Source organism: Vombatus ursinus, unplaced genomic scaffold (genome assembly GCF_900497805.2).
Source record: "Vombatus ursinus unplaced genomic scaffold, bare-nosed wombat genome assembly UNPS02014863.1, whole genome shotgun sequence".
In the NCBI taxonomy this organism is placed as follows: Eukaryota; Metazoa; Chordata; class Mammalia; order Diprotodontia; family Vombatidae; genus Vombatus; species Vombatus ursinus.
The window spans coordinates 31,095,852-31,106,295 of NW_020954641.1; the positions used below are offsets into that span (position 1 = coordinate 31,095,852).

At 44.1% G+C, this 10,444-nt stretch overlaps 2 protein-coding genes across 6 annotated transcripts in view; one reads left to right on the top strand and one right to left on the bottom strand.

Moving 5' to 3' along the window:
* The window catches only part of TNIP1 (TNFAIP3 interacting protein 1), a 62,672-nt gene extending 54,533 nt beyond the window's left edge, over positions 1-8,139 (top strand). For all 5 annotated transcript variants that reach the window (XM_027841989.1, XM_027841991.1, XM_027841988.1 and 2 more), the window contains 6 exons: positions 1,934-2,065; positions 2,372-2,476; positions 3,945-4,010; positions 4,396-4,587; positions 6,019-6,106; positions 6,634-8,139. In XM_027841989.1, the coding sequence (XP_027697790.1) occupies positions 1,934-2,065; positions 2,372-2,476; positions 3,945-4,010; positions 4,396-4,587; positions 6,019-6,106; positions 6,634-6,665 (615 nt within the window). In that variant the 3' untranslated portion in view covers positions 6,666-8,139. The remainder of the gene's footprint in view (positions 1-1,933; positions 2,066-2,371; positions 2,477-3,944; positions 4,011-4,395; positions 4,588-6,018; positions 6,107-6,633) is intronic.
* Positions 8,140-8,315: 176 nt separating this feature from the next.
* The window catches only part of GPX3 (glutathione peroxidase 3), a 12,799-nt gene continuing 10,670 nt past the window's right edge, over positions 8,316-10,444 (bottom strand). Inside the window, exon 5 of the mRNA XM_027841993.1 lies at positions 8,316-9,414. Coding sequence (XP_027697794.1) covers positions 9,175-9,414 — 240 coding nt within the window. The 3' untranslated portion in view covers positions 8,316-9,174. The remainder of the gene's footprint in view (positions 9,415-10,444) is intronic.

Here is a 10,444-nt window from a genome sequence, read left to right on the forward strand (position 1 = left end):
AAAAAAAAAAAAAAAAAAAAAAAAAAAAAAAAAAAAAAAAAAAAAGAGCCTATCTATCATAGTTTAAGAAACATAAAAGAAAATTGTCCAGATCTCTTAGAACCAGAAGACAGAGTAGAAATAGAAAGAGTCCACTTGTCACATACTGAAAGAAACTCCAAAATGAAAATGCCCAGAAGTATTGTGACCAAAATTCAGAACTTCCAAGTCAAATAAAAGATTAGTTAGACAGGATTTAGATACCAAGGAGCCACAGTCAGGATCACACACAGTTTAGCAACGACTATAGTATAAGGAGTAGAGAGCTTGGAATCTAATCCATAATGCAAAAGATAAAGACTTAGAGCCAAGAGTAATTTACTCAGCAAAACTGAGTATAATCCTATAGGGGGAAAATGGTTCTTTAAAGAAATAGAAGGGGCAGCTAGGTGGCGCACAGGGCAACTAGGTGGCGCAGTGGATAGAGCACTGGCCCTGAAGTCAGGAGGACCTGAGTTCAAATCCGCCCTCAGACCAAACATTTGACACGTACTAGCTGTGTGACCTTGGGCAAGTCACTTAACCCCAATTGCCTCACTTTAAAAAAAAAAAAAGAAATAGAAAACTTCCAAGCATTCCTGATGAAAAGACCAGAGCTGAGTGGAAGCTTTTAAATACAAATACAGGGGTCAAAAGAAATCTAAAAAGATAAATGAGAAAGCAATCATAAGGGACTAAACAAAGATAAACCTTTTACATTCTAATGTGTAGAGATAATATATATATATTCTCTCAGAATATTGTCATCATCAAAAATCATAACACAGAGTCTAATTAGACAGATGGCAAGGGGGTAGTTCTGTTATGCTTTGATGATCTTAGAAGAATGGGAAGGGAGGGTAAGAAGAAATTACTGGGGTGGGAGGAGGGAGAAGAAGAATGAGGAAAATTAACTCAATTAGGGTGCATAAGTGTAAGTCTATACAAAGAAGGAGGAAGGTATGGGGGGAACCGGAAACACTTGACCTTCATTCTCATCTCAGAGGAGGGAGGAATACACACACAATTGGGTTCTAAAATGCATGTTACTCAATAGGGTAACAGGAGGGAAAGGAGAGAAGGGAAAGAGAGGTGTAAGAGAGGGAAAATTAAAGGAGGGATTAGTCTTAAGCAAAACAAATTCTTTTTTTTGGTTAGGCAATGGGGTTAAGTGACTTGCCCAGGGTCACACAGCTAGTATGTGTTATGTAGTAGTTATGTGTCTGAGGCTGGATTTGAACTCAGGTACTCCTGACTTCAGGGCTGGTGCTCTATCCACTGCACCACCTAACTGCCCCCAAAACAAATCTTAAACATGAGATGGGGAACCAGGAAGGAAAAGCATAAAAAAATAGGATGGAAAGAAGTACTCAATTAACAGTCATAACTGTGAATTGAATGAGTTCACCTATCAAATGGAAAAGGATGGAAGCAGGCTTAGAAAGCAGAATTCAGCAGTATGTTGTTTACAGAAAGCAAACTTGAAACAAAAAAAATGCACCTAGAGTTAAAATAAAAGGTTAGAGCAAAATCCATTGTGCTTCTGATGAGGTAAGAAAAATGCTACAAAATGCAACAGATTGTCATTAAATAGGTAGACCAAATCCCTCTTTCTTGCCCCCCCCCTTTTCTGGAATGTCTTTTCCCAGAGAGCAGATTTGACTGTGGAAAAAGTTTGGTACATTCATCCCTGTTTTTTGCATCTCCTTACACTAGGTCCCAGGCCTTCACCACATGGTTCTTCCAGCTTGTCAGAAGAGGGAGTTTGAGTTAGAGGCCCTGGGGTTGCTTGGAGGAAGTAGAGTTTTACCCCCTTTATGGATAACAGTTCAAAGATGGCTGGTGATCCCTAAAAGGGATCTGGCCTTGAGATTCTTCCACAAACTGTTGTAACTTGACTCTCTTTGATCCTAAGGCCCTGGAGGAAGCCTTGAACATTCAGGCCTCTCCATCCCCTACACCTACTGCCTTTGGAAGTCCTGAGGGACCAGGAGGGCTCCTTCGGAAACAAGAGCTGCTCACCCAGAATGAGTTATTGAAGCAACAGGTGAGGGGGGTGAATGGGAAGGGAAGTCACGGGAAAGGGAGAAGTGGGAGATTTGGTTTGTAGTGTGCGTACTCTGGTATCAAAATGAGGTTAGGAACAGTTTGCCAGATGTGTCATGGGATTTTTGGCATGATAACAGCATTCTGTGTTCCAGACCTAGACCTCTAGCTACACTCCTCCTTGATGCTCTTTGTTGATCATATGCGAAATTGCAGCCATCCACAGACACGAGGACTGGCACTTTAAAGGCTTTCAAAGGCCAAGGCTCCCATTAATGCCTTGACCTCTCTCTCCTCTGCCTAACAGGTAAAGATCTTTGAAGAGGACTTTCAAAGAGAACGGAGCGATCGTGAACGAATGAATGAGGAAAAAGAAGAGTTGAAGAAGCAGTTGGAGAAGCTTCGGGCCCAGGTTACCCTGTCTAATGCCCAATTGAGAGTGGGAATACACCTTATGGTGTATTTCACCATAGGAGGAGGATGGGGTGGTGGAACAGGATGCCTAGGGCAGGCCCCAGGGAAGCATGCTACACTTTCTAGAAAGGAAATATAGGATAGTAGATGTAATATTCAGAGTGAGGAAGACCTGGGTTCTGGCCTTGCCTTTGATATATACAGACTACGTTAGCCTGGTTAACTTCTCAGTTAAGTAATTATTCAGTAAATCAACCCTAAGCTAGGTTGTAGAACACTTTTGGTCCGCATTGGTAGGAGAAAATGAAGTTTCCTTAATGAGGCTTCCTTTAATAATGAAATCACAGGTCTTAGTGAAAAAAATTATTACTGGTATTTGGTGAGAACAGTGATGGTTTGTCACAACCTGTGGTTGGGTTCATGTGTCTAGCAGTGGGAAGAGGCTATGGTTAAATTAGCTACATGGTCTTCTTTCTAAAACTGTGTCTGTGCAGCAGAATGAGACATTTATATGGGATTGAACCAATACTGATTCATTAATAATGTGTTGCAGTGGTTATGAGATGGTCAAGGAGAAATTGAAATCTAGCACCACTGATAAGTGCAGTGACAAGTTGTGGGTTTGGGCAGAAACATCCTGGGCTTCAGCACAATCATGTGTAGTTGATGTAATTAACATCTACCCTTTTTGCTTTTCCTTAGACTCATGAAATGTTAGAGTAGGGAAGGTCTTTAGAGTTTATCTGATCTGATCTCCTTTAACATGGGGGAAACTGAGGCCAGAGAAGCAATAGGACTTACTCATGATCATGAAATTAGCTAGTGGTTAAGGGAAATTAGAATTCCTTGACTTTGATTCCCAATCTAATATTCTTTCTCCTGCACTGTATTTTTCATCTCTGGGAATATCTCGGGCTTTGGAAGCAGAAATGAGGTATGAAGAGGTAGACTTGGTTTAGTGGAAGAAATTCTGGTATGGGGATCAGGAGACCTGGGTTCTAGAATTAGCTCTGCTATTGTTTCTATGTGACCTTAAGCAAACATTTCTCCTTTTCTGGACTTCCCTTTTCTTTGTAAAATTAGGAGGATTGGACCAGATGGATTATTAAAATATCTCCAGCTCAAAGATTCTGGATTCTCTGAGATCCCTTTCTGTTCTAATGGTGTATCTGAACATCCCAGGCACTGTTTTATGACCATGCTCCTTCCTGAGATGTTCAGAATTTATTCTTTTCCTAACTTTCCACTGATAAACACCTAGACTATATCTGTCGCTGTGCCTTGATCTTGACCAGTTCTATAGACCTAGCTTTCTTAGGTCCTGAATGAAGAACCCTGGATAGAAATATGTCAGATGGTAGGGTAAATTTTTCATGGGTTGCATTGGGTGTGCCCTACTGGCTCTGGGCTCTTTGATTGACCGGGATGCCTTTGTTTTCTAAATGGGTTGTCTGTATTTCTCTTAGCTAAAGGCTTTCAAGGAGGAAGAGAAAGCCAGGGAAGCCCTCAGGCAGCAAAAGCGGAAGATGAAGGTATGAAACCCTGTGGTGAAAGTGGGCAGAAGCCCCAGGCTAGTTTTTGAATGAAAGTTTAGGCTCTTACACACCAGCAGGTTTTTTGTTCTTGTATTTTCCTGTTTTGGTTGCAAACTCTTTTCTTTTTGGGTATAGGCAACATAGAACAATAGATGGAATGCTGACCTTAGAGTCAGAAAAGTCAGGTTTCAAGCCCATTTCTGCTGCTGACTATGACCTTGATCAAGGTCACTGAGATTACTTCTAACTTTGTGAATTTAAGACATCAAAAAAATTGTGTTCCATAAGGTTCTTGTGATTCTGAATGCTTAGGTGCTGCTGGGTAGAATGAGGTGACCTGGGTAATCTGAAACCTGAACTTGTGTTTTGTCCATCTTTGTAGGCCTCAGGAGAAAGATACCACATGGACCCCCTCCAGGAGCATATCTGTGGGGCCTATCCCTATGCATACCAAGCAGTACCCCCACTCCTGCACCACCATGGTTTTGAGGACTGGTCAGAAATCCGATACCCACCACCACCAATGGCCACAGAGCATCCACCTCCAATCCCCAACTCCCGCCTGTTCCATCTGGTGAGTTGCTGTCCTTGGCATTAACCTACCTAATTTAGTTCTCCCCTCAAGTTTTTTTCCTATGTCCCCCTCCTTTCAACCTACACCTGCAGGGTTAGTATGCTTGGACCTAGTGTGGGACAACTAAACCTCCAAGGTCTCTTTCAGCTCTATATTGATAGTCCTATGAATTTTGCAGCAGTCAGTACAGTGAAAATATGAATCTTCTCAGTGCCATAATCATTGGTACCAGAACTGAGTCCTAGCTAGGAGAGACCTGCCTTTGATTCTGGTCTGTGGCTAGGAAATTCTGGCCATTCTGGCCCTCATGTCATTTCAGAATCTTGGGATTCATCAAGAAAAGATCGAAGGATAAAGCATGAGAAAATAGCAAGGCTTGATTTAGCCAAGTCCAAAAAAAAAATCACCCATTTCTGTCTAGAAATATTAGCATATTTTGAGCCTTCTCTCTCTGTCATTTCCTTTTCAGTTTTCAAGTCTTGTTGACTTCTTCATTCAGATGTTTTCCTGTCTACTCCCTTTCTGTGCAGGTCCTCAAGGCTGATTTACAGCAGAAACCTGTAAGATTGTCTCCCACTTTTTCCCAGCCTCTTCCCCTCCAATCCACTCTGTACCTGACCAATCTATGTTCCCTAAACAGTTTTATTTCATATGTACCCTAAAAGCAGCATGTTCTAGCAGGTAGAACCTTGATCTTGGCATCAGGAGATGTGGACTTTGAGTCCAAGTACGGAAATCTGTTGGCTGTGTGATCTTTGGCAAATCACTTTGTTTCGCTGAGGCTTGGTTTCATCATCTTTCAAATGAGGCTAATCCTTGCAATCACTTACCTCATAGGGTTGTGATGGCAAAAGCATTTTGTAAACCTTAAGGCATTATCCAAATGTTAATTATCCTTAATAATGGTTTCCTGTTGTCTACTTCATCAAGTTAAAATCCTGCTTGGCTTCAAGCCCTTCTACAATCAGACCTTACCCATCTGATCTTATCTCTCATTCCTCTCAGAGAAACTTCCTTCCTAACAGCCCTGGCTCCCTTTTGAACTTGATGATGCAGGGCTTGGTCCCATTTCCATGTCTTGTTCCTCTCACCTGGAGTGCCCTTCTTCTGCCTTTTCACTTCTTGAAATCTAGCCTGCCTTTCAAGGTGCAGCTCAAGATCCATCTCTTCTATAAAAACTTTGATGGCTTTATACCTTCCTCATCTCTTCTCTTAGTATTTCCAAGTTGTTTCATGTATGCATGTATGTTTCATTTCCACAGCTTGATTATGAGTTCTTTAAGGTTAGAGGCCATGTCTCACGCTTCTTTTCTATTCCCCCCAGAGTCTGGGACAATGCTGGGCAAGTTTAATAGGCCCTCAGTACATATTTTCTGCTTAGAATGTTGATGGGTTAGTTAGTGCTTGTGATAAACACGAATAATATTTCAGCCAGAATATGCTTGGCGGCCCCCTTGTGGTGTGATGAGGAACCAGAGCTCCCAAGTTGATGCTGCCCTGGTCCAGCCTTCAGAGCCTGGTAAGAATTCCCTGATTGTCATTGTCAACCTTTAACTTGGAACAGTTCATCAAGCATTTTTTAAACACCTACTGTATGTAGAGCATGGAGCTGGGGAGATAAAAAGTATAGGCTAAGATATAGTCTGTGTTGTCAGAGTTGATTGGCTAGTAGATTCACTTAAGTGACATCTGCCTCAGCTGTTGGTATTGGCCAAATGAATTGAAGGGTCTTTGAAGATCACTGACTGCGCTTGGTGAGGACAAATGCTTCAGGTGACTCTGGCCTGAACAGGAGCGGGTAGAAGTAATTGAGAAGAAGTGAAACTCACCCAGTGCCCCTTCATGCCTTCCTTTTCTTCTTAGGTACAAATGTTGCTGAAGCAGTGGGCTCAGGAACTGTTGGTTTCTCAGGGGATGAGATAGAGGGATAAGGGGGCCCTCCTTGAAGGACCATGATTTCTAGCAATGCAGATGATGGGGCTTAGGAAGAAATGAGGGGATCCATTGTGACCATTCCTGTGTAACCTGGTTCCCTTCATCTTTCAGAACCGACTGATCACGGATTGCCAAAGAACTAGAGGCCAATGTAACCGTATGACCAGAGCTGCTATTGAAACCGAATTGATGGGGCAGTAGGAGCACAGGGTGGGGACCGGGCCTTATGTCTGTCCTCTTCACCTCACCCCCAATCTGGACTCTTCACAGACCACTGGGTTTTCTGCTTGTTAGGAGCTCTTTGTTTTCCAGCGGGAGTGCCTGTGGAAGACTTTTATTTCCTGTCTAGAAATAGGAAAGGTGGGATAAGAGGGGAGCTGGGGTCTAGATCTCAGAGAAAAGGAGACTGAAGCTACGTGGCTCTGACACTCCACAGTTGGTCAGAATCCTCTAGATAACACTGTCAGGAGCTACTGACTGTAGTTTTCCCTTTCCGACTCTTCTTCCCAAATGGACACATCCTGTCTTGAGCCAGTGTAATATGTGTTGGTCAAGGTATAGATCTTTGTTTTCAGACTTTAAAAGTCACTTCCCAGCATCTCCCCCCAGAGCAGATGCTGTAGAGAGCGCTGTTTTGGTTTAGGAGAAAAGAGTTGACAAGATGTTAATGTTTCTGGTTAAGAGTAGCCCCATTTTTGAGCCTTAACTTTTCTCCCAGCCCCTGGTCTTTTCCCTCCAGCCATTTTGGCTAGATACTTTGCAGCGTCTTCTGTGCCTCAGTGGTGTGGCAAGTGTTTGGGTTCTCTGCTTGTGGTCACCATGGTCTTTCCCTCAGTAGTTCCCAAAGTTTGAAATGGACTTGGGTGTGGCTTTGGGATGAGAATAGGTAAAAGGAGAGCACTGTGGTGGCATGGACTGGAGTGTGATTGGGTGGCCCAGGCCAGCTGTTGGGACAATTCTGAGACAGAAAACAAAGCTGAGGTTTTTACCCGGTTTTTCTTCACATCCTTTTTCTTACCTCATGGAGGGCTAGAGTATGGTGTTCTGTGCTCTCTGACATCCTAAGTCATTCCCCAGCCTGTGCACTTTTGCCACTTAGCCTTTCTCCCTGGTCCCATCTCCCATTTCTTCATCCTTTCCATGAATGAGCCTGGGGATGAGCTTTCCCATTCCCTTCACCTTTGGGAAGAACCAGCCAGGGGCTTTGTGGAGCCAGCCAAGTTCCCACTGTCTCTCTTCTGAGATCCACCCCCCTACTATAGCTCCACGCTTTTGACTTTCCTTAGGAAAGTCCTACTTTTGTAGATGAATTCTCTGGACACAAGCTAGTGAAGCACCTTGGGGTCTAAGACTATGGAAGTCACAGCACATTTGAAGATGAAAAGATAAGCCCTTGGCTTCTCATCAGGGCAGTATGTTAAGTTATGATTTTCATCATTGAGTCATGATGCACTACTTGTGCGAGGCTGAAGGGCTACCTGTGTGCTCCTCTCAGACCCACTGGCCAATCTCCCACTGATCTCTCCCCTCTGAGGTCAGGGACTGTTGTTTGCCACTTCTATTTTCTCTTCTCCAGGACTCTGTACATAGTAGGTCCTCAATAAAGAGTTGAATGAATTTTCCAGCTCTGCTGTGTGACCTTAAACAAAACCAAACCTTAAACCCCCTTTGGGGTTCTGAGTTTTCTATAAAATGAGATGGTTGGACTCATGGGACATTTTGTGTTTTGATGGACCCAATAATGCAAATTCCCCCCCAAATCCCTGAAAGGGAAGAAACATGGAAGTCTCAGGTGCTGCAGAAAGGTTTTTATTTGTCACCAGTGGGTATGACTCTAATGTAGCGGGGCTAGAATGATAAGAGAGGGTGAGTGTTCCCCTATAGGGGGCAGCATCCCTGCTTAGGTACCACGACCTGAATGCACTAAAGGGTCATGACACCTTTTGCAGGTTCTGATGGAATCCGCCCTGGAGAGGCTTTGGATCCCACCATCATAGAGATGCTACCCCTTAGTTTAGGATACTGTCTCTCTCCTTTCACACCAGTCTTTTGCCCTGGCAGAGCCCTTTAGGCAGCTCACCAATGGGTAACTATGGGGAGGGGCGGTTGAAAAGGGCTGTTCAGAGAAGGGAGACAAGGCATTCATTTGTACTGGGCTGAGAGAGGGAGGGAGGGGCCTGGTTTATTTTCAGTGGGTCACTGGACTTCCAGGGCCTCCTACTTCAGATGATCTAAGGCAAAGGGGTTCGTTGGGGAGTTGTGGGAAACTCCAGGGCCAGAGTTCTCCTGAGGAATAGATCTGAGAGGTTCAGTAACCTGACTTAAAAGCTGATTTTCCTCTGTGGGTTGGACTAGGAAAACATTAATACTGGAAAATGAGTTGAGTATTCAGTAGAGCAAGGACCTGGGGTATGGAGGTGGGTGTCTGCACCTGTCTCTGATCTCATGCACACCTAGGCACACAACCCCTGAAAATACATCTGTGTGCATAGGCATTCTGATGTCTGGCCATGCACCCACACATTCTCTGAAAGCAGCGTCTTGTGGAGCAGGGTCTCAGGCAGACAGTATCGTCTGTGGGCTGTGGGGCTGTGGGGCTGGGACAATCCCTTTCCTGAACAGTGAACCTTTTCTACTCCCTGAGGACAACGGTTATTTCTGCCATTCTTCAGCAATCCTATCTTGGCTTCCTATTCCACGCTTCCGCAGATATTCCAGGATGTCCACCTTGACTGTACTGATTGTGGCCCGGTGGTACCAGCGCATGATGGGAACACCGTCTGGCCCCACCAGGAACTTCTCAAAATTCCAGCGGATGTCATGGGCCTTTAGGGGTTCCCAGAAGAGGTTTCTGGGTGTGCCCACAAGTTCAGAGGGGGCAGGGCAGGAATTCTGCAGGGTACATGGAAGCATAGAAACAATGAATGCTACATCTTTTAGAATCAGACGCTTCCCTGCCCCTCTCTTCCCACACTCCCCCCAAAATCCTATTTAATAGCCAAAACACCAAGTAAAGTACTAAGGTCCTGCCCCACACAGTAACACTGGGCAAGTTACTGTTGCCCATATTGTTATCCTGTTAACAGATAGCCCTTTGGGAACCCTACAAACTTGGAACCTTTTTAGCATCAAAACTAGGAAGTACCTTAGGAATCACCTAAACTGGGCCTCAGTTTCCCAATCTGTAAAATGATGAGTTAGACCAGATAGTCTCTAATGTCCTTTCCATCACTTATGTTAAAAAAGGCCTTCAAGGTGTTCCAAAAACAGGGCAGTTAATACAGGAACTCTCCCTCTAGCATAGTGGAAATAATGCCAACGCTCATTGGGGGCTGGTAGGGAGGAGTCCTGATGGTTTGTGAAGCACTTTTCTCAAAACAGTGCTATAAGGTAAGTAACACAAGTATTAGTGAGAGGCAGTGTGGGGTAATGGATAGGGAACTGGCTTTGGAGTCAGGATAATTTGTGTTCAAGCTCTGCCTCTGATGTCCAGTGTCTATATGATCATGGGCAGGGCCCTTAACCTACCTCTCAATGCTCTAGGCAACTTTATTGAGCCTGTGTCAGAGAATGTGTTGATCTCCATTAATGAAGGAATTCTCCTTACTCAGTAGTTCTCTATACCAATGAAACCACAATTCTTGTTCCCATCCTCTTTTATGTATGAAAAAACTGAGACCAGAGACAGGAAGGTGATTCTTGCCCCACCCTTTGCATGATGTGGTGCTGGGGAATTATAGTTGGCCTGCATTGGGAGACCCTGAACTGGTCCTGGATGCTTAGGCTAAGCAACACTTCTCTGCACTCAGCCAACCCACAGCTCTCATTCTGGCATTGGACCTCATCTCTTGGGAAATTCTGCCAATCAGCTTACCCTTAGAGACAGGGAAAGGATGAGCAAGAAGAGTGAATGACAGTCAGA